The 26,920-nt window shown below is 44.1% G+C and overlaps 2 protein-coding genes across 2 annotated transcripts in view; one reads left to right on the top strand and one right to left on the bottom strand.

The window, feature by feature from the left end:
- The window catches only part of NOC3L (NOC3 like DNA replication regulator), a 113,742-nt gene that overhangs the window by 58,716 nt on the left and 28,106 nt on the right, over positions 1 to 26,920 (bottom strand). The gene's annotated exons all lie outside the window — the stretch shown is intronic.
- The window catches only part of TBC1D12 (TBC1 domain family member 12), a 146,574-nt gene continuing 143,850 nt past the window's right edge, over positions 24,197 to 26,920 (top strand). The window contains exon 1 of the mRNA XM_050802784.1: positions 24,197 to 25,328. Coding sequence (XP_050658741.1) covers positions 24,376 to 25,328 — 953 coding nt within the window. The 5' untranslated portion in view covers positions 24,197 to 24,375. The remainder of the gene's footprint in view (positions 25,329 to 26,920) is intronic.

Raw genomic sequence — 26,920 nt, forward strand, 5'->3', positions numbered from 1 at the left:
TTTTTTTTTTTTTTTTTTTTTTTTTTGAGACGGAGTCTTGCTCTGTCGCCCAGGCTGGAGTGCAGTGGCCAGATCTCAGCTCACTGCAAGCTCCACCTCCCGGGTTTACGCCATTCTGCCGCCTCAGCCTCCCGAGTAGCTGGGGCTACAGGCGCCCGCCACCTCGCCCGGCTAGTATTTTGTATTTTTTTAGTAGAGACGGGGTTTCATCGTGTTAGCCAGGATGGTCTCGATCTCCTCACCTCGTGATCCGCCCGTCTCGGCCTCCCAAAGTGCTGTGATTACAGGCTTGAGCCACCGCGTCCGGCCGACGATGAGATTTAAGTCATGTATACCATAAGGAATTAGTTTTCTGCGGAGCAGAAGAGAAAGGTTATTTTTACCCACTATGACTGCCCATTCATAAAACTTCACAGGACCTGAACTGAGAACTAAATACCAAAGTATAGAGATGGTGACTCACTCTATTTTATAACCCCCAAACCTAGTTAGTACTTTGTACCTAAGAATAATCAATAAATATTTAATGGTTTGTTTAATTGAATTTAACTAATGAATTAAGATGAATCCTAAGTATAGACCCATGTATCCCTATTAGATTGTTGCAGATTTCAAGGACTATGATTGTTCTGGGTGTTTTCTGTTACTTGTTTCTTTGACATGGTCAGTTCTTTTCTCTAGAGTTTAACGCAGTCAAAGAGGCACAAACTGGAGGACCATGGACTAAACTCTGTCTGTGAAATTGTTTATTTGGTTAAAACTCTGAGTGTGTGTGTGTGTGTGTGTGATTTTTTAACTGATTTTTGAATGCCTTTGGTTGGAGCATATGCTCAGTATGCACTCTGTGGTTCCCCATAGGCCCTTTATTTTCTGTTCTCTAGTATCTGTCTGCCTTTTTAGTCCCTAAGGGCACTTGAGTGTGAGACCCACGCATCTAGAGTTTAAACCTCAGGATGACAGTATGTATTATTGGTCCAGCCTATTCTTACTCTCCATTCTATGGGTGAGTTGTTTCCTGTACATTTACTTTTAGCTTTAGGTCAAAAGTACTGTTTTCAAGTCCAGGCATGGTGACTCACACCTGCAATCTCAGGACTTTAGAAGGCTGAGAGGGACGGATCACTTGAGGTCAGGAGTTTGAGACCAGCCCGGCCAACATGGTGAAAACCCGTCTCTACTAAAAATAAATAAATGGCTGGGTGTGGTGGCTTATGCCTGTAATTCCAGCACTTTGGGAGGCTGAGGCGGGTGGAGTTCGAGGCCAGCCTGACCAACATAGTGAAACCCTGTCTATTCTAAAAATACACAAATTAGATGGGTATGGTGGTGTGCACCTGTGATCCCAGCTACTTAGGAAGCTGAGGCAGGAGAATCGCTTGAACTCGGGAGGCGGAGGTTGCAGTGAGCTGAGATCTTGCACTCTAGCCTGGACGACAGAGCAAGACTCCATGTCAAAGAAAAGAAAAATAAATAAATAAATAAATAAATAAATAAATAAGCCGGGCATTGTAGTGCATGCCTGTAATCCCAGGGAATTGAGTGGCTGACGCACAAGAATTGCTTGAAGTCAGGAGGAGGAGGTTGCAGTGAGCCAAGATTGTGCCACTACACTACAGCCTGGGTGACAGAGCAAGACTCTATCGCAAAGAAAAAAAAAAAAGTACTGTTTTCATATTTTCATAGTCATCTCCCTTTTCAGCTTGGCCAATATCTTCCTGCATTCTGCTATAGTTTTCTCTCTCTTCTTTCCTTTCCCTCCTACTTAGCACTCCTGGTGAATTTTCCCCCTTTCCTGCTTTTCTCAATGTCTGCATCCTAAATGGTTTCTGACAAAAAGCATGGACAAAGACTCAGCTTCTACTCATTTTAAAGATGGGGGCAATGGCCAGGCACAGTGGCTCACATCTGTAATCCCAGCTACTCAGGAGGCTGAGGCAGGAGAATCACCTGAACCCGGGAGGCGGAGGTTGCAGTGAGCCAAGATTGCACCATTGCACTCCAGCCTGGGCAACAAGAGCAAAACTCCATCTCTAAATAAATAAATAAATAAATAAATAAATAAATATGTGGGCAACAATGCTACAAGTGAGTAGAGATAATGTATGCAAAGTACCTGGCACACAAAAGGTGTGGTAAACCTGATAATCATTTTCCTCTTCTTTCTGGCTAATAATTTCAAGACCTTCTGTGAGGCTATTTGCACAGCCTTTCCATCTTGAATTTCTTTTCCTATCTCTTTAAAAAAATTCTTTTGTTTGATTGTTTTTTTGTTTTTTTGTTTTTTTTGAGACGGAGTCTCGCTCTGTCGCCCAGGCTGGAGTGCAGTGGCGCGATCTTGGCTCACTGCAAGCTCTGCCTCCCAGGTTCATGCCATTCTTCTGCCTCAGCCTCCTGAGTAGCTGGGACTACAGGCGCCCGCCACCACGCCCGGCTAATTTTTTGTATTTTTAGTAGAGACAGAGTTTCACCGTGTTAGCCAGGATGGTCTCGATCTCCTGACCTCGTGATCCGCCCGCCTTGGCCTCCCAAAGTGCTGGGATTACAGGCGTAAGCCACCACACCCGGCCTGTTTGATTGTTTTTTAATGTTCATTGTGACTCATGGAATTGATTTCATGACTCACTAATGGGTCACATGCATAGTGTGAAAAACATTGAGATAGAGACATTTTGTGCCCTCTGTTGTGTTGGTGACTTGAGTATGTCTGCTTGATAAGGAAAGAAATTACTTGATCTGCTAGACTGATGGCTTGTACAGGAATTTCTTGAACCAGGAGGAATACATCTTAGAGTTTCATTCCTGATGCTTTTCGATGGGAAGAGGTTTTTTAAATTATTTTTTTATTTTTTATTTTTTGAGACAGGGTCTTGCTGTGTCACCCAGGCTGGAGTGCAGTGACACCATCCTAGCTCACTGTAGTCTCAACCTCTGGGGCTTAAGCGATCCTTTCGCCTCAGACTCCTGAGTAGATGGAACTACAGGAGGATAGGAAGCGTTTTTAAGAGTGCCAGTTATGGTCTGATCTACCAAGGATCCAATGAGGTCTTCCATGGCTAGGTCAACTATCAGGTTGGAGTTGATAATATATTTTTATAGAACTTTCTTGGCTGCTATAACCTGGCCAGGTCCAGCACCACAAGCCTTATATCTTGTGGTGGAGAAACAGTTCAACTCACACCCCTACCCCCATTCTCTGTGCAACACCACTCCATTTTCCTATGTGTACCCTTCTCAGTTCATTCATTTATACTTTTATGAAGTCATTTATGCAACAATTATGAATTGACCACTTACTCTATATCAGCCACTCTGTCAGGGTCTGAGAAAAAGAAAAGAGCCATTCCTGCTCTTGTTGAGCTTATGGTCTGTTAGTGGGAAGCAGATATAAATCAAAGAACCACATCAATAGATATAACATTTTTAAAAGTTTTAGTTGTAATTAATGTCCAAAAAAGACAGTATATAGTGTTATGACATATTATAATAAGGAAAAATGGCCTGGTCAAGGAGGTTACAGTAGGCTTTTCCACTTTTCCAGAAAAATAATGATTGAACTGAGATTGAGAAAAATAGGAGTCAACAGCGTGTGTGTGTGTGTGTGTGTGTGTGTGTGTGTGTGTGTGGTGGTGGTGATTAGAAATTTCTAATAGATAAAACAGCTTGTTCAAAGCCCTGTGATTAAAGGAAGCACAGCTCAGGGTTTGCTTCCTGCTTTCTTCCTCCCTCCCTCCCTACCTCCCTCCCTCTCTTCTTTCCTTCCTTCCTTCCTTCCTTCCTTCCTTCCTTCCTTCCTTCCTTCCTTCCTTCCTTCCTTCCTTCCTTCCTTCCTCCTTTCACCTTGAATTCAGAAAGTTAACAACTTTCTCAGTTTCTGACACATTATCATCAATGCAAAGACTCTCTTTTGCTTTTTGAAATTTATCTGTATATTCAGTTTTATCTCCTTTCAGCAATTCCATTCTCCTCTCTTTCATAGGCAACCATGTTAAGGCATTTAATATACATTTTGAAACATGTTCTTGTAAAAAAAAATGACTGTTTTGTATATATATTATTAATTTATGTCTATGATATTGTTTTATTAGTTTCATTTCTTTTTTCTCTTGGCACTATGTTTTTAATATTCGTCCAAGCTGCTCTTCGTATATCTAATCTGTTGTTTCTAGTTGCTCCTTAGTGCTCCAGGGTGGTTCATCTGCCACTTAGTATGTATTTACTCCAGTTTTGGATTGTCTGCATTTCCTTTTCACCTCAAACAACAAGAACTTCACTCACACACTGTAATGAACATCCTCCAACATGTCCTCACAGGGACCTGTGAGAAAATTCTTGAAGGGTATAACCAGGAGCACAACTGCTGGGTGATCGTTTATGCATGCACTTGACTAAATCATGCCAACTGGGCCTTATAAACCAAAAAGAGTATCTGGGAAAAGTCTCCATCAATTTAGAGGTTTGTTTTGTCAAGGTTAAGAAAGTGTCTGGGGGAAAAAAAAATACAACCCACAGTAGAATCTGTGGCTTGCACTTTTTCCAAAAAGGGTTTTGAGGGATTCAGTTTTTAAAAAGGAGAAACCAGGCTGGATGGGGAAGGAGGAAACAAAACAAAAGGGGAGAGTAGAAAAAATTAGGTAAGTGGTTACAGTCTTTTAAGGCTTTGATTATTTCTCACTGAATCCACATGTTGTATGCGAAAAGGATGGAATGGAGGAACAGCCAATTCTGTATTTGTCTCATGCTCAGTAAATCTGCAGTTTATGTAAGACAAAGTAAACGTATAGTAGAGGAAGAAGTCAAATATGCATTCATCTTGGGGTTGGCAGTGGGACGACTTCTAGCCTCCTCTTGTCCTGTACACGTTAAGATAAGCCGGGTCCCGTTTTTGTTTATTTGTTTGTTTGTTTTGGAGACAGGGTCTCACTCTGTCACCCAAGTTGGAGTGAAGTGATATGATCACGGCTCACTGCAGCCTTGAACTCCTGGATTCTAGCAATCCTCCTACCTCAGCCTGCTAAGTAGCTGGGACTAGAGGGGTGCACCACCATGCTTGGCTAATTTTTTAAAATTATTTTTAGTAGAGACTAGGTTTTGCTGTGTTGCCCAAGCTGGTCTCTAACTCCTGGGCTCAAGCAACCGTCCTGCCTCGACCTCCCAAAGTGCTGGGATTACAGGCATGAGCCACCATGGATTACAGGCATGGTGAAACCCTGTCTCTACTAAAAATACAAAAATTAGCTGGGCGTGGTAGGGCATGCCTGTAATTCCAGCTGCTTGGGAGGCTAAGGCAGGAGAATTGCTTGAACCTGGGAGGTGCAGTGAGCAAAGATTTTGCCACTGCACTCCAGCCTGGTTGACAGAGCAAGACTCCGTCTCAAAAAAATAAAAATAAAATAAAATAAAAAGATAATCACTATCTTCTAATGGAAGTTTCTGTTGTCTTTTGCTAAACATCTAAAGTACTATAATATTATATTTTAGCCTATAATTTGTGCACTTATCCAAGATCACCTTTCAATTCTCAAATACTTCTTAGGATTATCTAGTCACTAAGGTGAACTGGAAGCTAGTTGGACCGAACACAAATTTTACTTAGTCTTGAACGAAGAAATATAAATGGCTAAGTAATGTCAGGGTAGGGAGGAGGTTTAGCTTCACTTGTAGTTTAAAAAAAAAAAAGTAATTTAAAATAGTAAAGAGAAGTCCTTTTATAAAGTTGGGAAGTTTTCTAAAGTGATATAATTTATCTTTGGTGAGGATTCAGGAAGATGGGCACTTTCTTACAGTGCAGGGAGGGAACACACGATCTTTCTGAAAAGCAGTTTCACAGTGTGTATCAGGAGCCTTTAATTCACACAGAGAAACAGCATCGTAAAAAACTAAAGCCTTTAAAATGTATATTTAAGAAAGGAGTTACAGACAAGGAAGGGGAGAAGGCTAGAACTCCATGGTATTAGATTGAAATGGGGCTTATCAGTATAATCTCTCTCTATATATATACACCCACACATGCGCGCACACACACACACAAAGCAGACATACAGAAAGGCATATAGATATAGAAATAGATGTAAATGTGTGTGGTTATGTGTCTGTGTATATATCTCCACATCTGTCTCTTTTTATTTTTTGAGACGGAGTCTCACTCTATTGCCCAGGCTGGAGTACAGTGTCACGATCTCAGCTCACTGCAGCGTCCGCCTCCTGGGTTCAAGGGATTCTCCTGCCTCAGCCATAGGCACACACCACCATGCCCGGCTAAATTTTTTGTGTGTGTATTTTTAGTAGAGACAGGGTTTCACCATGTTGGCCAGGCCGGTCTCAAACTTTTGATCTCAAGGGATCTGCCCACTTCAGCCTCCAAAAGTGCTGGGATTACAGGCATGAGCCACTGTGCCTGGCCTACATATATCTCTTACCTCTATCTGCTGAGAGGGCCTAGAAGCAATGAGATTCCAGTATCAATGAGCATACTTAGTGCCCAGATTTTTTTTTTAATCGTTTTTTTATTTTATTTTTTTGAAGATGACATCTTGCTATGTGTCCCAGGTTGACCTTGAGCTCCTGGGCTCAAGCAATCCTCCTGTTTCAGCCTCTGAAGTAGCCGAGACTATAGGCATGAGCCACTGCACCTGGTTTCCAAATCTGAATTTATAAATACCATTCTCCTATAGAAGGAATCAATGCTCTTTGGAAAAATGGCTCTTTCCAAGGCTGACGCAGGGAAAATACAGAAAGCAGCTGGAATATCTTGTGGTGCCAGAAAGTAGAAAGTTCCTTAAAAAAAAAAAAAAAGGTTGAGAGGCTAGGTGCAATGGCTCCTTCCTGTGATTTCAGAACTTTGGGAGGCCGAGGCAAGAGGATTGCTTGAGCCCAGGAGTTCAAGACCAGCTGGGAGACAAAGTGAGACCCCGTCTGTACAAAAATAAAAATAAAAAAATTAGCCAGGCATGGTGGCATGCACCTGAGGTCCTAGCTATTTGGGAGGCTGAGGCAGGAGGATTGCCTAAGTCCAGGAGTTCGAGGCTGCAGTGTGCCATGTTTGCACCATTGGACACCAGCCTGAGTGACAATAAGACTCTGTCTAAAAAAAAAAAAAAAGAGTATCTGTCAAAAAAGACTAGGAACAAACTTTAGGGGCTCTCAATGGACAAATAGAGGACAGTTTAGTACTGTATTTTAAGCAGGTAGAATAAAACGATAATCTATTAGTCTGTGCTGATATAAACAAATAATCAAATAAATAAACAGAGGAGAGAGGAAATCTCTTTCTTACCTGAGAATTCCAATTAAATGTAGAACAAATGATGGATATAGATGCCATTTGGCAAACATCATAGGGATAAATGTTTCAAGCATAAAAATTATGAGGAGAAACATAATTACATTGTCTTTAGGTGTTTCCTTATGTCCCTGCTACCATAACCTGTTTTGCCAGGATCCAAGCCCCCATTCCTTCTATAACCTCAAGATGATACATAAGCTTCTAAACTCCATTAGGGGATGGATAATCACTCTGTGTGTGTTTCTCCCTGTGTACATGTTAATAAAATTTATATGCCTTTTCTCCAATTAATCTGCCTTTTGTGAGGTGATTTTTCAGTGAAACTTCAGGAGACAGAGGAAAAGTTTTACGTTGGTCCCTAAAGTTTTGTGCTGTGAGCGGGATCATCAAAGCGGATCTGTTCTTCTAGAAGCCACAGTGAAGGGAACCCAGGACTTGACAAGCCAGAAAAAAGGGTAAGAATTTCTTGCCAGTCAGGCTCCAGGCCTCTCTGTGGAATCTTGGTTGAGTGGATGGTAAAAATCGCTGTCTCTTTTTCCTCTGCAAAATTTTGATGAATAGGAGAGAAGGATTTGTGTGACTAGTCTTGGGTGTAGTGACTCTGGTATATTTTTTGGTTCTTTTGTTATGAATATTCATATTGTTTGATCCCTTTCCTCCAGAAATAGTTGTTTTTTTCCCCCTTTGTATTTGTCTTTCTGTGTTGTTCTTTTATAAAGAAGGGTACCAGATGAGGTTTCCGCTTGTCGTGTTTTATATCCTTGAGAGTTTGACTTGTGAGCAAGCACTCTCTCTTGATCTCCATCATCCAGGGAATGCGATTTTTCAGAGGACGTCAGGTGACCAGCCTGAAAATGGCTGGGAACTGAAGACTTTTTGTTCCAAATATGTCAAGCTCTTAGGAGAGTTTGTCTATCTTAGCCTATTCCTGGGAGTCAATGTTTTGTCAGAGATCTTCGGACTTGTTTCTTCACTTTCCACGAAAAGGCTATTGGACTGAGTCACTACTGGAATGAATACAACATTATAAATTAATCAGGCTGGGCGTGGTGGCTCACGCCTGTAATCGCAGCACTTTGGGAGGCCCAGATGGGCGGATCACTTGAGGTCAGGAGTTTGACACCAGCTTGGCCAATACGGTGAAACCCCGTCTCTACCAAAAATACACAAATTAACCGGGCGTGGTGGTGCATGCTTGTAATCTCAGCTACTTTGGAGGCTGAGGCATGATAATCACTTGGATCTGGGAGGCAGAGGTTGCAGTGAGCTGAGATGGTGCCACTGCATTCCAGCCTGGGCAACAGAGTGAGACTCTATCTCAAAGAAAAAAAAAAGAGGCCAGGCGCGGTGGCTCACACCTGTAATCCCAGCACTTTGGGAGGCCGAGGCGGGCGGATCACAAGGTCAGGAGATCAAGACCATGGTGAAACCCCGTCTCTACTAAAAATACAAAAAAAAAAAAAAAAAAAAAATTAACGGCACGGTGGCGGGCACCTGTAGTTCCAGCTACTCAGGAGGCTGAGGCAGGAGAATGGCATGAACCTGGGAGGCGGAGTTCATGGCTAGCCTTAGAAATTCTTTAGGCAGGGCTGGGCATGGTGGCTCACACCTGTAATCCCAGCACTTTGGGAGGCTGAGGCGGGTGGATCACCTGAGGTCAGGAGTTTGAGACCAGCCTGACCAACATGGTGAAACCCTGTCTCTACTCAGAAAATACAAAAATTAACTGGGTGTGGTGGCGGGCGCCTGTAGTCCCAGCTACTCAGGAGGCTGAGGCAGAAGAATGGCTTGAACCTGGGAAGTAGAGGTTGCAGTGAGCCGAGATCACGCCACTGCACTCCAGCCTCGGCAACAGAGAGAGATTCCATCTCAAAGAAGAAGTAGAGGAAAGAGAAGGAAGAGGAGGAGGAGAAGGAGAAGGAGAAGGAGAAGAAGAAGAAGAGGAGGAGGAGGAAGAAATTAGATAGGCCGGGTGTGGTGGCACATGCCTGTAATCTCAGCAGTTTGGGAGGCCGAGGTCAGTGAATTGATCGCTTTGAGGTCAGGAGTTCAAGACCAGCCTGGCCAACATGGTGAAACCCTGTCTCTACTGAAAATACAAAAATTACCCAGGAGTTGTGGTGGGCGCCTGTAATCCCAGCTACTCAGGAGGCTGAAGAAGGAGAATCTCTAGAAGCTGGGAGGCAGAGGTTGTAGTGAGCCGAGATCGTGCCACTGCACTCCAGCCTTGGCAACAGAGCAAGACTGTCTCATTAAAAAAAAAAAAAAGGAAAAAAAAAAAAGAAAGAAAGAAAAAGAAATTCTCTTGACAAAATTAAAGAGCACAGATCTGACCTAAAACAAAGCTAGAATCCTTTGTACACTCAGACTGCCTGCTTGTAATCTCTTGTGGGATTAACAATGGCTACAAGGGCTGCTCTGCCTTGTAGTCTAGTAGTTAAAATTCCACAGGTTCACTGCCACGGCCTAGGTTCAATTCCTAGTCAGGGAATCAGTCTCCTTTCGTTTGAAATTTGTGTGAGTTTTGACTTTTTTTGAGGAACCCATTTATTAATGATCCTTGTTCCTTCCATGGACAGCTTATGATTTCCTGTCAACTTCTGTCTATAGGAAGCACATGAGGCTTTTGGACCTTTGTGTGTAAATGATCAGCTGAGAAGCTGAGACCCTAGAGAATATAGAAATGTGGGTTATACCCTATTTGCAGATAGCAAAACTTTTCTTTCTTTGAGCTATCTTTTTTTTTTTTTTTTTTTTTTTTTTTTTTTTTTTTTTGAGGCGGAGTCTCGCTTTGTCGCCCAGGCTGGAGTGCAGTGGCGCCATCTCGGCTCACTGCAAGCTCCGCCTCCCGGGTTCCCGCCATTCTCCTGCCTCAGCCTCCCGAGTAGCTGGGACTACAGGCGCCGCCACCATGCCTGGCTAATTTTTTTGTATTTTTAGTGGAGACGGGGTTTCATTGTGTTAGCCAGGATGGTCTCGATCTCCTGACCTCGTGATCCGCCCGTCTCGGCCTCCCAAAGTGCTGGGATTACAGGCTTGAGCCACCGCGCCCGGCCTCTTTGAGCTATCTTTTGGGTGGTTCTGGATCTTGTGAGGCATTGGGGAGGGTACCTTTGGAATAAAACAATTCAAAAGTCAGAAATATTAGCTATTCGTCCCAGCTAAAATCTAATAATGAGACTTTAAAATATTTTTTTAAAAAGAGATCTATGGTTAGAAGTCAGCTTAATTAAAAGCTGATATTCAAGGCATATATATGTGTCTGAGAGTACATGTATATATGTGTATATATACACACACACACATATAGAGAGAGAGAGGTGTGCATAAAAGGACTTCCCGCTTTTTCTCTTTTAGGATCCTGTTTTGGTACTTTCTTTTCAGTTGACAGAGCCCTCTTTAAAGAAAAAAAAATGCGCTTGGTCTCTCTTTTCACTTCTATTTACTTCTCCTCCTCCCTATTCTTTCTCTCTCTTTGCTGTCTTCAGTATCACATAAAAGGCTCTAGAGGGGGCCTCTAAGGACTCAGACGCCTTAAGGAACAGAGAAAAAGGAACCACTCTCACCTTTGGAGGGTCCTCTGTTTTCCTTATGGAGTTTCAAGGGTCATAAACAGATTCCTCTCAGGTTTAAAGCTTGCCCTGTCATCTCTGCAGCTCTCAGCAGAGATGCATCCTAGAGTAGGTGGCTCCTCTCTGCAGACAGGACCTTCCAAGAGGGTGAGTCCTCTCTGCAGCTGGTCATCTTGTCATCTGCTCAGCTCTGAGGTAGGGGCTTTTTTTTTTTTTCTGAGATGGAGTCTAACTCTGTTGCCCAGGCCGGAGTGCAGTGGCACAATCTCGGCTCACTGCAACCTCTGCCTCCCGAGTTCAAGCGATTCTTCTGCCTCAGCCTCCTGAGTAGCTGGGACAGGTACGTGCCACCATGCCCAGCTAATTTTTGTATTTTCAGTAGAGACGGGGTTTCACCATATTGGCTAGGCTGTTCTCGAACTCCTGACTTCATGATCTGCCCGCCTTGGCCTCCCAAAGTGCTGAGATTACAGGCGAGAGCCACTGTTGGGCCTAAGAGGGGAGGAAGTGCTCACCAATTGGTCCATGGGCGGCCATGGGAAGGCCGGGAAAAAGCACCACAAGTTCCTGCTCCCATCCCCGGGACTAGGCAACCCAGTCCCCAGCCTTCAGGCCCTCCCTTGCCTTAAAGTGGGGCCTCACGAGGACCCTTCCCCACTTCTGCTCAGAAAATCTGTCGGCCTCCTGCTGCTGTTCATGGTACCCAGGCTCCGCCCCACTTTGCTCCTAGGGCGCGCTGGAAGCAGGCACTTCGAAGTCTGGGAAGGCGGGGGACCTTCTCATGCTCCCAAGAGTGCAGGGATGCCTGAGCCTGCGGCTGTGGTTTGGGTGGCTGCAGCTGTGCCGAGGAGGGCAGGGCTCTTGCCTGCTCCTGGCCAAGAGCACAGGGAGGCTCTGATCTGCAGCCATAATTTGAGTTGTGGAGCAGGAGGCTGGGTCTGCAGCAGCGGTTTTGGTGGCTGCAGCGGGCACCTGGGGAGCTACTCCCACCCCAGCTCAGAAAGGGTGAGGCTCCCACTTGTCCCCAGCTCCTGCCGGCTCCATGGAGCATGTAGCCCTGGCTGAGCCTCTCTGCTGCTGTTGGCGTGATGGCAGTAGCAGGCTGTTTGGAGCGGCCGCTGCCATCAGTATGTTAAAATAATATGAAAAGCATCGTCAAAGAAGAAAAGGTTTTTAACTTCTTTTGAGTTATATTTGTATTAATATGTTATTAATATGTGTTGCAAAATTGTATGAGATTCCTAAAATTCTGATGGTCTTGGAATATGTTCTCAATTATGATATTTATAATTTTTTTTTTTTTTATTAAAGTTGGGGTCTTGACCTATCATCCATGCTGGGGTGCAGTGGCATGATCATGGCTTACAGCAGCCTGGAACTACTGGGCTCAAGGATCCTCCTGCCTTAGCCTCCTGAGTAGTTGGGACTACAGGTAGGCACCACCATGCCTGGCTAAGATTTTTTTTTTTTTTTTTTTGAGACGGAGTCTGGCTCTGTCGCCCATTCTGGAGTGCAGTGGCGCGATCTCGGCTTACTGCAAGCTCCGCCTCCTGGGTTCACGCCATTCTCGTGCCTCAGCCTCCCGAGTAGCTGGGACTACAGGCGCCCGCCACCGCGCCCGGCAAATGTTTTGTATTTTGTAGTAGAGACGGGGTTTCACCGTGTTAGCCAGGATGGTCTCGATCTCCTGACCTCGTGATCCACCCGCCTCGGCCTCCCAAAGTGCTGGGATTACAGGCGTGAGCCACCGCGCCTGGCCCGATTTTTTTTTTTTTTTTTTTTTTTTTAAATATTTTGTAGAGAAAGTGTCTCACTATGTTACCCAAGCTGGTCTTGAATCCTGGCCTTATGTGATCCCCCTGCCTCAATCTCCTGAGTTGCTGGGATTACATGTGTCAGCCACTGCACCTAGCTCTAAATTGTTGTGTGCCACAGTAATAACCAAATTTGCTTGCTCAAAAGTAGATAGCTTCAGTCCAAAATTTGCTTCTTCTTCAAGAAAAGTCATGGAAAGGATTCTGATAAGTACTCTTCAATACAAGTTTCTCATAACTTTAGAGATCATACTATTAGACTAGGTTAAAAACAAAAACAAAAACAAAAACAAAACAGCCGGACGTGGTGGCTCATGCCTATAATCCCAGTACATTTGGAGGCTGAGGCGGGCAGATCACTTGAGGTCAGGAGTTTGAGACCAGCCTGGCCAACATGGTGAAACCCCGTCTCTACTGCAAACACAAAAATTAGCCAAGTGTGGTGGCAGGTTCCTGTAATCCCAGCTACTTGGGAGGCTGAGGCAGGAGAATCATTTGAACCTGGGAGGCAGAGGTTACAGTGGGCCAAGATTGCGCCACTGCACTCCAGCCTGGGTGACAGAGCAAGACTGTCTCAAGAAAAAAAAAAAAAAAGCCAATGTGTAGGCTGGGTGTGATGGCTCATACTTGTAATCCTAGCACTATGGGAGGCTGAGACAGGAAGATTGCTTGAGGCCAAATGTTTGAGACCAGCCTGAGTAACATAGAGACCCTATCTCTAGAAAGAAAAAAAAAAAAGGTAAATGTGTTCATGAGGTTTGCTAACCCATCAAAAAGAACAAAAATTAATTATATGGGACTGAGCTAGTAAAAGACTAAAATAATTTAGCTAGGTGCGTAGGCTCACACCTCTGGGAGGCAGAGGTGGGTGGATCATTTGAGGTCAGGAATTTGAGACAAGTCTGGCCAACATGGTGAAACCCCATCTCTACAAAAAATACAAAAATTAGCTGGATGTGGTGGCAGGTTTCTGTAATCCCAGCTACTCAGGAGTCTGAAGCAGGAGAATCGCTTGAACCAGGGAGGCAGACATTGCAGTGAGCCAAGATGATGCCACTGGTGAGACTCCGTCTCCGTCTCTGATATAGTTTGGCTGTGTCCCCACCCAAATCTCATCGTGGTGAATTCCCATGGGTTGTGGGAGGGACCCAGTGGGAGGTAATTGAATCACAGGGGACGGAGTCTCACTCTGTCACCAGGCTGGAGTGCAGTGGCGTGATCTTGGCTCACTGCAACCTCCACCTCCCCAGTTCAAGCTATTCTCCTATCTCAGCCTCCCATGTAGCTGGGGTTACAGGCACACACCACCATGCCCAGCTACTTTTTGTATTTTTAGTAGAGACGAGGTTTCACCATATTGGCCAGGATGGTCTCCATCTTATGATCTTGTGATCCGCCCACCTTGGTCTCCCAAAGTGCTGGGATTACAGGCGTGAGCCACCACACCCAGCTGATCTAATGGTTTTATAAACAGGAGTTTCCCTGCAGGAGCCCTCTCTTTGCCTGCTGCCATCCATGTAAGACATGATTTGCTTCTCCTTGCCTTCTGCCATGATTGTGAGGCCTCCCCAGCCATGTGGAACTGTGAGACCATTAAACCTTTTTGCTGTATAAATTACCCAGTCTGGGGTATGTCTTTATTAGCAGTGTGAAAAGGGACTAACACAGTCTCAAAAAACAAAAAAGACTAAAATAATTTGTGTGACCTTTTTTGTTTAAAACATTACTGATTCTTTCTTGTTCTCAAGAGGTTAAAAAGCTTTTTTCTTTTCTTTTGAGCTACTTATAGCTTTTAGCAATTAAGAAAAGTATACTTTTGGAAACGAAATTAAAACATTTATCTTTCTCTCTACATGATCTCTCTAGAGTGTAGAAACTATTTGTGAATATTCTTGATTTATGGCAAAATAGTCACATATAAATTCAAGAAAAACCTGTTTTCCTTTGTAACAAGACACAATTAGAGGCACTGATTATTTTTCCAAAGCTTTGACTGGAATGATCTATTTTCAAATATTTGATTCTACAACAGCCGGGCGTGGTGTTATTAGATTCTAACCCTGTTCATTTTTTTTTCTGAGTTTTTATTATTTGCCTATCACTTAGACTAACTCTTAAATTATTTCCTGACTACAAGTCTGCAAACTAATGTTTCTACATTTTTCTTCCATTTTTCTGACTTGGACTCAATATAATTGCTACTACCTTTTTCCTGAGGCCCTACAAGCTGACACTCATACCTTGGGACATACAAACTACAAGTGCGAAAAATTTGTCAGATAACCATTGCCTACTTCCACTTTTACTAAATGTACATGAAGTCTAACATCTAGATACCTCAACTTACTGCCCTCCAGACTCCTAGAAAACTGGTTTATAGATTATTCAAAACATTAACCTTCGTTTTTCTTCTGTTTAAAAGCCCATCTACATGCCACTTCCTAAAGTGAGATACAAATGTTTAATGGGGATGGCCTCTTCCCAGAAATGGCAGACAAGTTTAATGGAATCCTTTGCAAATCGATTATTGATTCAACTTTTTTCTTCAAAGTCACCAACTTAGCTTTTAGTGTGTGTACCTTCACACAGGATAATGTTGGGCCTTAGAAACCCCAGTACCCCAAAATATGGTGACTTGACACACTGAACTGAAGAAGTCTCAAGATCTCTCTAACCTCGCCTGCTCCCTCCTACCAACTCTCCCAAAGCCAAGATAAAATTTTTCTCTGAAGTTTCTTTATCTACCTAAAATCCGGACCTCTCTCTAAAATAAAACTCATTTTTTCTTCCAGGATCATTCAAATTCCAAAGAAAACTATTTACAGATAACATCTAGTCCAGATTCATTCATTCTCCCTAGTAATTCTTTTTTGACCCTCAACAGAACTCAGCTTCTCCCTACTCCCATAACCTGTTTTGCCAAGTTTAAGCCCTCATTCTTTTTATATCTCAAGATGGTAACATTAATCAAATTTACATGACTTTTCTTTTAAGAAAGAGTATCTCCTCATGTATACATATTTCAAAACAACATGCCGTACCTAATAAATATGTACAATTTTGTCAATTAAAAATAAATAAATAAAAGTATTTCCTCATCAGATAATTACAAATGGCAAAAACAGTAAATTTACAGTGCAGAAACCTGACAGACAATATCTTAACTAAATTATCAAAGTTATTCCAACGGAATACAGGGGATACAAAAAAATTTTAAAAGTTAGTATCACCAGTATTGGGATAAATGAACATTATGTGCCTCCTGCTATGAAGCATTGAGTAGCATGCAACATCACTTCTGCAGTATTCTTACCAAAAATGCATTACCTGAATTTAATGATGAGGAAGCATTAAGTGGACAAAAATTGAAGGATATCTTACAAAATAATTGGCCAATCTTCTTCAAAAGTGTCAAGGTTATGCAGTATCAGCTAGATAAATTACAGAGATGAGTTCAAATTGAAACCTCAAAATGTGGAATTTCTTCTTCAACATGATTAAGATTTTCAAGATGTCAACAGCAGAATATTAAACTACATATGCAGGGTCCTGTGTGACTGTACAGATAGAATGTTCATAAAGCTGGCCCTGAGGTCATGGAAATTGCAGAAAGACCAAGAAACTGTCTTGCAGTGGAGGGTAGAAAGAAACATGAAAATGAAATGGAATGCTCGATCCTGCACCAGAAGGAGGACATTAGTGGAACAAAATGAAAACTTTTAATAAGATTGGTAGATTATATAATAGTTTTATATCAAAGTTAATTTCCTGATTTGTGTTATTGTATTGTAGCTAGGTTAGATGCATTAATTATTTGGGGAATCTGAATGAAGAGCACATGGAAATACTTGGTACTGTTTTGCAAGTTTTTTAAAGTCTGAAATTATTTCCAAATGAAAAATAAGTAATAAAAGAAATGTGGGAGATCAGTGAGCATTCTAGGACCCACTGAAATCATCTTGAACATTGAACTTAAAGCTGGGTTTTGAATAAAGAATGAGATTTTAATGAACAGAAAGGAGATTCAACTGGGCATAAGAAGAAAACACGTAAAGCAATGCAAAGCCCTTGGCTTTTGAGTCTACTTTAAAAAATGTAAGTTTGTATAATTTCCCCTATCAATTCCATTTCTAATAAACTTTCCTGAGAAAATAACGAAAGATATGCAAAATATTTATATAAACATGGAATTTCATTGCAACAGTGTTTATAACAGAAAACAATGATAACAATCAGAATGGCAAATAATAGGGGATTAGTTAAATGAAATTTATTTCATCCATAGAATGGGAAACAACACAGCAAACACAGCAATGTGTTGTACAAATTTTTTACAACACATGTGTAAAAAATTATCCTATTAATGTTCAATTAATATTAACATTGATAATTTCTGGGTGATGGAATTGTGGCTATTTTGTTTTTTCCTTTTAAATTTTTTGTATTCTGTTCTATTGCACAGTGGCTTGCATTAACCTGTTATACTTTTGTAATAATAAAAATGAGCTGTCACTGTAAAAAACAAAAGAGAGATATTTAACTTATTTAGGTCTAGCACCCACTGTTTCTGAAAATAGTAACATTTAATAAATTTTAATCTTCCCCATCCTGAATATATTTTGCTTTCTTTTTCTTTACTTTATTTTTATATTTTTAGAGACAGGGTCTCTCTGTGTTGCCCAGGCTGGAGTGTAGTAGCTATTCACAGGATTCACAAGAGACATCATAGTGCACTGTAGCCTCCAACTTCTGGCAATCCTTCCTTCTCAGCCTCCCATGACTGAGATTAAAAGGGTACATCACCATGTCAGGCTTTCCTCACATTAAATTTATGCAAAAACTCTCATTTGATTATAGAAGTAACAACTACCTGCAGAATGCATCATTTTAAAAATAAGTCCATAATTTTTAAGTGTGGGCTTATAGGTGTTTTTTCCTCCAAATATAGCTTAATACCTTCCTGTAGTATAAACATATTTGCAACCCCTATTTCTTCATAGCTATGATATGCATTTGGAAATGCACTTCAGAGTTATCATCAATTTTTTTAATTTTTTTTTTGAGATGAAGTCTTAATCTGTTGCCCAGGCTGGAGTGCAGTGGTGCGATCTTGGCTCACTGCAAGCCCCACCTCCCGGGTTCACACCATTCTCCTGCCTCAGCCTCCAGAGTAGCTGGGTCTACAGGTGCCCGCCACCACGCCCAGCTGATTTTTGTATTTTTAGTAGAGATGGGGTTTCATCATGTTGGTCAAGCTAGTCTTGAACTCCTGACCTCAGGCGATCTGCCTGCCTCAGTCTCCCAAAATGTTGGAATTACAGGTGTGAGCCACTGCATCCGGCCCAACCGTTAATTTTTAAAATGTCATAAAAGGACAAGCCAGGTGTAGTGGTACCTGCCTGTTAATTCCAGCTATTTGGGAGGCTGAGCCAGAAGGCCTGCTTGAGCCTAGGAGTTCAGACCAACCTGGGTAACATAACAAGACTCAGTCTCTAAAGTCAAAATAATTTTTTAAAAATTTAAATTATAAAAGGAAAAGTGTAAAAAAAACCAAAATCCATCATTTTCTTTTCGTGTCTATCTTTTTTTTATCTTTATCAAGCTAGATATGCAGTTTCATACATCATTGTTATAATGGTGTGCAATTGTGTATTTCTACTTTTTCTTATTATTTTGTAAAAAAAATCTCCATATTTCTGCATTTTGTCATTTTAATTGTATTCATAATGTTTCATTGATATAGCTAGTTTTTCCTATACTTTCATATTATTGATTATTTAGGTAATTTCTAGTTTTTAACTCTTAAACTTTTTGCTATCAGCATCTTTTTTTTTTTTTTTTTTTTGAGACGGAGTCTCGCTCTGTCTCCGGGGCTGGAGTTGCAGTGGCCGGATCTCAGCTCACTGCAAGCTCCGCCTCCCGGGTTCACGCCATTCTCCTGCCTCAGCCTCCCGAGTAGCTGGGACTACAGGCGCCGCCACCTCGCCCGGCTAGTTTTTTGTATTTTTTAGTAGAGACGGGGTTTCACCATGTTCACCAGGTTGGTCTCGATCTCCGGACCTCGTGATCCACCCGTCTCGGCCTCCCAAAGTGCTGGGATTACAGGCTTGAGCCACCGCGCCCGGCCCAGCATCTTTTTTTTTTAATTTAATTTTTATTTTTTTGAGACGGAGTCCCGCTCTGTCGCCAGGCTGGAGTGCAGTGGCGCGATCTCGGCTTACTGCAACCTCCACCTCCCAGGTTCAATCATTTCTCCTGCCTCAGCCTCCCCAGCAGCTGGGACTACAGGCCTGCACCACCACGCCCAGCTATTTTTTTGTATTTTTAGTAGAGACGGGGGTTTCACCATGTTGGCCAGGATGGTCTCTATCTGTTGACCTTGTGATCCGCCTGCCTTGGCTTCCCAAAGTGCTGAGATTATAGGCATGAGCCACTGCACCCGGCCGGATCAGTGTGCATTTTTAACCATTCATCTGTCTCTTGGTTTGTGGCTGTCCCACTATGGCTTACCAAACAGCTGCTGCCTTGTGATCTTACCATCATTCATTTCTCACACATATCTCACCCTGCTGAGTCAATTTGCGGTAGGTATCCTTTCAATACTTGTTATCTAACTATAATCTGCAACCTTAGTCTAGTCACCCTCTCTTACCAGCTGGGGTTTTACCAGGCACGCTTGGAATTTAAACTATTTACAGAAGTTGAAGAATATTTCAGTAGCAAACCAATTCACGTAGTCTTATAAAAATTGTACGTTTCACTGCTTTACAAAACAGAATGTACTAAATGCCATTGAATTGTACACTTTAAAATGGTTAATTTTATATTATGCAAATTTCACCTCAAGTGTAAAAAACCAGTATACGAGATGTCTGGACATAAGGATTGTTATAGGATGGTAAAAATGAGGGTAGCTACAGGAGTCTAATCTTAATCTTTTATCTTTTCAACCTTTGTCCTCTGCCTAAAGAACTTATCCTGCAATTTTCTTTCTGCTGTCAAACATTTCCTAAGTTATTCATGATCTCAGCTCACTGCAGCCTCCGCCTCCCAGGTTCAAGTGGTTCTTGTGCCTCAGCCTCCCAAGTAGCTGGGATTACAGGAACACGTCACCTTGTCCAGCTAGTATCAAAATGTGTGTATATAAAAATAAAAATTGTCCAGATATCTTGTATATTGTTTTTCTATACTTGAGGTGAAATTTGCATAATATAAAATTAACCATTTTAAAGTGTACAATTCAATGGCATTTAGTACATTCACAGAGTTGAACAACTACTGTAACCTCTATTTAGTTTCAAAATATGTTCCTGTTCACCTCATTTTCATTCAATTCATTTTATACCCCCAAAAAGCTTTATATCCATTAGATAGTCACACTCTATTTCTCTTTTCCCTCAGTCATTGATAATCATCTATCTGCTTTCTGTCTCTATGGATTTATCTATCCTGGATATTTCATAGGAATGGAATTATATGTTACCTTTTTTCTTTTTTTTAAAGAGATGGGGTCTTGCCATGTTGCCCAGATTGGAGCGCAGTGGCTATTCACAGGCACAATCAGAGTTCACTGTGGTCTTGAACTTCTCAGATCAAGAGATCCTCCCACCTCAGTCTCCCAAGAAGCTGGGACTATACAGGTACACACCACCACAATGCTTTTCAGATTCATCCACCTTGTAGCATGAATCAGTGCTTCATTTCTTTTTCACAGCTGAGTAATATTTGGTTACATGGATATATCATATTTTGTTTATCAGTTCCTCTGATGATGGACATTTGGGTTGTTTCCACCTTTTGGTTATTGTTGGTAATGCTGCTAGGAACATTTACGTAAAGCATTTTCTTTTTTTTTTTTGAAGATGGAGTCTCGTTCTGTCGCCCAGGCGGGAGTGCAATGGCATGATCTTGGCTCACTGCAACCTCTGCCTCCCAGGTTCAAGCGATTCTCCCTGCCTCAGCCTCCCCAGTAGCTGGGATTACAGGCAGGCATCACTGCTCCAGGCTAATTTTTTTTTTCTTTTTTTTTTTTTGAGATGGAATCTCGCTCTGTCGCCCAGGCTGGAGTGGAGTGGTGTGATCTCCGCTCACTGCAAGCTCCGCCTTCCAGGTTCACGCCATTCTCCTGCCTCAGCCTCCGGAGTAGATGGGACTACAGGCGCCCACCACCACACCTGGCTACTTTTTTGCATTTTTAGTGGAGACGGTGTTTCACTGTGTTAGCCAGGATGGTCTCGATCTCCTGACCTCGTGATCCCCCCTCCTCGGCCTCCCAAAGTGCTGGGATTAGAGGCGTGAGCCACCACGCCCAGCCTTTGTATTTTTTTAGTAGAGATGGGGTTTCCCCATGTTGGCCAGGTGGTGTCGAACTCCTGACCTCAGGTGATACACCTGCCTCGGCCTCCCAAAGTGCTGGGATTACAGGCATGAGCTACCATGCCCAGCTCATGTAAAACATTTTTGTTTGCATCAGTTTTCAATTCTTTTGGGTATACACATAGGAGTAAAATTATTGGCTTATACAGTAATTCTATGTTTAACTTATTGAGGAACTACCAAACTATTTTTCACGGAAGCTGCACCATTTTACATTTCTACCAGAAATGTATGAAAGTTCTAGTTTTGGCCGGGCGCGGTGGCTCAAGCCTGTAATCCCAGCACTTTGGGAGGCCAAGACGGGCGGATCACAAGGTCAGGAGATTGAGACCATCCTGGCTAACACGGTGAAACCCCGTCTCTACTAAAAAATACAAAAAACTAAGCCTGTAATCCCAGCACTTTGGGAGGCCGAGACGGGCGGATCATGAGGTCAGGAGATCGAGACCATCCTGGCTAACACGGTGAAACCCTGTCTCTACTAAAAAATACAAAAACTAGCCGGGCGAGGTGGCGGGCGCCTGTAGTCCCAGCTACTCGGGAGGCCGAGGCAGGAGAATGGCGTGAACCCGGGAGGCGGAACTTGCAGTAAGCTGAGATCCGGCCACTGCACTCCAGCCTGGGCGACAGAGCGAGACTCCGTCTCAAAAAAAAAAAAAAAAAAAAAAAAAAAAAAGAAAAAAAAAAGGAAGTTCTAGTTTTTCCACGTCCTTTTCAACACTTGTTTTCTATTTTTTGGATTATAGACATTCTGGTGAGTGTGAAGTGCTATCTCATTGTAGTTTTGATTTGCATTTCCTTAATTACTAATGATGTTGGGCATCACTTCATATGCTTATTAATATTCCATTAACATGTTTCTTAGGAGAAATGTATATTCAAGTCCCTTGCCCATTTTTTCGTTAGGTTGTTTTTCGGTTGTTGATTTATACAAGTTCTTTATTTATTCCGGATACTGCACTCTTACCAGATATACAATTTGCAAATATTTTCTCTCTTTTTATATTAACTTTTCCACTCGTGTCCTGAAAGTCATTTCTTCCTTCTGAAATACCTTGATAATAAATGTATTGCTAACTATGCCCTTGCCACTTAGTCCTTCCCTAGGGCCTTCAATAATGTTCATTTTAGAAGACAATTGATGTTTTTATTTTGTTGAGACAGAGTCTCCCTCTGTTGCCCAGGCTGGAGTGCAGTGGTGCGATCTTGGCTCACTGCAAACTTCTCCTCCTGAGTTCAAGTGATTCTCCTGCCTCAGAGTAGCTGGGATTACAGGCGCCCACCACCACGCCCGGCTAATTTTTTTATTTTTATTTATTTATTTTTTATTTTTATTTTTTGAGACGGAGTCTCGCTCTGCCACCCAGGCTGGAATGCAGTGGCCGGATCTCAGCTCACTGCAAGCTCCGCCTCCCGGGTTTACGCCATTCTCCTGCCTCAGCCTCCTGAGTAGCTGGGACTACAGGCGCCCGCCACCTCGCCCGGCTAGTTTTTTGTATTTTTTTAGTAGAGACGGGGTTTTACCGTGTTAGCCAGGATGGTCTCGATCTCCTGACCTCGTGATCCGCCCGTCTCGGCCTCCCAAAGTGCTGGGATTACAGATGTGAGCCACCGTGCCTGGCCTCTTGATGCTTTTTAAATCGAGTGTTAGGTACATGCATGCCCATTTTATTGACATTTTATTATATAAAGGTTATATTCCCTCTTTCTTATATCTGTATGTATAGGTATTTTTATATGAAAAAAATTTAAAGGCTTGACAATAATGTCTCCTCTACAACTCTATTTTATTTCTGTTCTTGCATTCACTAACATACTTGTAGAATGAATGAGTGGTCTATATTCTATATACTTTTATAGAATGAGTGGTCTATATTTTCTGCTTCATTTTATCCACAACTGATGCTTCTTCCATCTCTTGCAATACAACTTTTTTGTCCTGAAATAATGAAACATTTGGGCCTGTGCCCGACCCTTATCTTTATTCTTTCTTCCTAGGCAATGTTACTCATGATTCATCCACCTATTTGCATTATTCAGATGATGCCTAATCTGTGTCTCTGAACCTAAACCCTAAACCAAGTTTTATTATTTATTTATTTGAAACAGAGTTTCACTCTTGTTGCCCTGGCTGGAGTGCAGTGGTGTGATCTTGGCTCATTGTAACTTCAGCCTCTCGGGTTAAAGCGATTCTCCTGCCTCAGGATCCAAAGTAGCTGGGATTACAGGTGCCCACCACCACGCCCGGTTAATGTTTTGTATTTTTAGTAGAGACCGGGTTTCACCATGTTGGCCAGGCTGGTCTCGAACTCCTGACCTCAGGTGATCCACCCGCCTCGACCTCTCAAAGTGTTGGAATTACAGGCGTGAGCCACTGCGCCCGGACAACTCTAGTTTTAGAACTCTTTCAGTCGTTTACTTTACCAGATATATTTCCCCTATTAATTGTTTTTTCCTATCCAATTTTCTATTTCTTCAAACCGTATCAGTTTCAGTCTCATACCTTTGTAGTAATCATTGATTACTCTGTCTTCTGTCACTTCTTCTGATCAGTTATCAAGTCTTTCGTCTTTTACTTTAAATATATTTCATTTCCACTCCATGGTCAATCATCCCGTTTTAATCCACTATCACAGAAAGCTGGAATTATTTCAATAGCTCCTCTCTGCCTGACCACTTCCTCTCCCTCCTTAGGTGATAATCTTTTAGAGGATTGTGATGAAACATGGTGCTAAGTGAGCAAGATAACTTAGGTTATCTTTTTTTTTTAATGTTAGATGAAGTGAAGAAGGGAGGGTGTTGACCCTCCTCGATTAAGTGATGAAGCCCTGAACTGTGGCAATGATGCGGGAGAAGGCTGTTAAAAATCGTAAAGTCGAGTGGTGACCAATTAGAGCTGGAAGGACTTACCCACGCTAACACCTCCCAAATATGGGAGTATTTTACTACCATAAATGAAATACATCAAGTGAATTTTTGCTAAGCGAGCAATACCCGCGCTTCGGTAAGAACTGTCACTCTTGGAGCGGGCCAACCAGCCTCTACCATCCAGATGGCTGATCCTAGATTGGCAGCCTGCGTCTCTCTAGCTACCGTCTCTATGGTTCGGGGAATCTCCAGGTTGGGGCTTGACCGGTCCGACTTTTGCGCGTGCGCGAGTCCTGGCGCGTGCCCGCCCTCCCGCAACTGTCTGACCCCGCGGGTGGGAGGGGTGGGTCTGGGAACGTTGCGGCGGCTGTCGCCGCGGCTCCAGCACTCAGAGCTGTTCTGTGGCCAAGCGTGCGCCTGGAGTCCTTCCTTGCCTCCTGGGGCGGCCGCCACCCGCCCCCAGATGGTGGGTCCGGAGGATGCTGGAGCCTGCTCGGGAGGAAACCCCAAGTTGCTCCCGGTGCCTGCGCCGGAGCCCGTGGGCCAGGACGGGAAGGTAATCCGGGCCATGGGCGGCTTTGGCGGAGGCGTCGGCGCTGTGGAGCCGCGGGAGGAGGCTGAGGAGGAGGAGGAAACGCCGCCTCGGCAGCTCCTTCAGCGTTACCTCGCGGCGGCCGGGGAGCAGCTGGAGCCGGGGCTCTGCTACTGTCCGCTCCCCGCTGGCCAAGCCTGCGCCCCGCCGCCCTCGGCAGCCCCACGATCGGACGCCTGCCCGCTGGGCTCGGGTTCCAAGCACCGCGGCGCGGATGTGGCGGATGGCCGCGCGCCGCGGCATGGAGGCATGACCAACGGCGACTCGGGTTTTCTGCCGGGCCGGGACTGTCGCGATCTGGAAGAGGCTCGCGGGCTGGCGCGCGCCGGCGGCCGGGAGTCGCGCCGCCGCCGCCCCTGCGGCCGCCTCCGCCTGGAGGGGCCTGGCGACGAGGACGCGGACGGCGCGGGCAGCCCGTCCGACTGGGCCTCGCCGCTTGAGGACCCGCTGCGGAGCTGCTGTCTGGTGGCCGCGGATGCCGAGGAGCCCGAGGGCGCGGGCAGCGGCTCGGGGGACAGCCCGGCCAACAGCTGCAGCGGTAGCGAGGACTCAGAGCAGCCGGGAGTTGGCGCCGGGGGTCCGGAGGAGGGCTCGCCCCCTGCCACCTCGGCCGAGAGGACTAGTGGGGGTGCGGAGCCGCGCCTGGGCTTTTCTGACATTCACTTGAACTCTCGGAACACTTTCGAGGTGAGCCGCGGTCACAGCGCCAGCGATCACCTGCCCCCGGCCGGGCCGTCGGTGCCCTTGCCCGCCGCGGAGCAGGGTCCTGCGGAGACTTTGGCCCGGGCTCGACGGAGCGGCGGCTTCGCGGACTTCTTCGCCAGGTACGGCGCAGGCTGCGTGGGGACTCGGGGCGGGGCCGGGACCGGGGGCGGGGCCGAGGTCTGGGTCGGAGTCGCAGCCGGAGCCAGAGCGGGAGCGGGAGCCGGAGCCGGGAGCTTGGTCGGCGGCTTCCTTGCCAGCCCCGCACGCGTCAGGGCTTAGCTTTGATTTGTCACTGGAGGAAGAGGAACTGGGTCGGCTTTGTGTTTCTATAGGAGAAGTTGTGAGCTTTGTGGACAGCGAGTCTTTCTGTTGCCTTGTCGGCGGGAGGCTGTACCTGCCATTCATACCTGGCTTCTGAGCAGTCAGGGTCGGCCAGCTGGCTAGTGCCGCATCTGCAGTTGCTTTTTCTGGAAAAGCGGATAACCATCTCCGTCCCCAGTTTTTAACAATTGTGCTACAAAGATTTAGGTTGTTGGGGGTGGGGGGAGGCGGTATGTGTGTACGGGTGTGGTTGTGAAAAAGAAAAGGAAGTCCTTTCGTAGAGCTGTTTATTTGCTGTGTTTGCATAGAGTCTAAATCCATTCAAGTGGTTTGGGAATTCTTGAAATTAGAAGTGGTTGTGCTTCATAGTGTTTATTCATTTGTTTCAGTGGCCTTTATTAAAATGCAGTTTGGTGTTTAGAATTTTATCCCAATTTTTTAAGCCAAATTAGCCCTTTAAGGAAAGCCTTTTCTCTTAATCTCCCAGATAGGCCTCCACTTTTTTCTCCCAATAACTTTTTTAAAAAATGGTATTGTATTTGTTATTTGACAGGATATTCTTGAAATTAAATTATGGGACGGGCGCGGTGGCTCATGCCTGTAATCCCAGCACTTTGGGAGGCTGAGGCGGGCGGACTGTTTGAGGTCAGGGGTTCGAGACCAGCCTGGCCAACATGGTGAAACCCCCGTCTCTACTAAAAATACAAAAATTAGCCAGGCGTGGTGGCAGGTGCCTGTAATCCCAGCTACTCGGGAGTCTGAGGCAGGGGAATCACTTGAACCCGGGAGGCAGAGGTTGCAGTGAGCCGAGATCGCGCAATTGCACTCCAGCCTGGGGGACAAGAGCGAAACTCCGTCTTTCAAGAAAAAGAAAAGAAAGAAAATAAATTATGGCGCTGAACGTTGCAGATTTCAGGATGGGGGTTTGTTGATTTAATAGGGATAAATAAGAGTAGTCAGAAAATACTTAATGGACGTTACTGTAAGGGCAGTTTACGGCGGGGCGCAGTGGCTCACGTCTGTAATCCCAGCACTTTGGGAGGCCGAGGCGGGCGGATCACCTGAGGTCAGGAGTTCGAGACCAGCCTGGCCAACATGGTGAAACCCCGTCTCTACTAAAATATATAAAAATTAGCCGGGCGTATTGGCAGGCGACTTAATCCCAGCTGGTTGGGAGGCGGAGGCAGGAGAATCGTTTGAACCCGGGAGGCGGAGGTTGCAGTGAGCCGAAATCGAGCCATTGCACTCAAACCTGGGGGTTAAGAGTGAGACTTCTCTCAAAAAAAAAAAAAAAAAAAAAAAAAGGCAGTTTCCTTGAGTTAGATTTTGACACGCCCTTTTTTTTCTTCTTTTTTTTTAATCCCTAGGTAAATAGGAAAATATTCCCAAC

This window comes from Macaca thibetana, chromosome 9 (genome assembly GCF_024542745.1).
Source record: "Macaca thibetana thibetana isolate TM-01 chromosome 9, ASM2454274v1, whole genome shotgun sequence".
NCBI classification, from domain to species: domain Eukaryota; kingdom Metazoa; phylum Chordata; class Mammalia; order Primates; family Cercopithecidae; genus Macaca; species Macaca thibetana.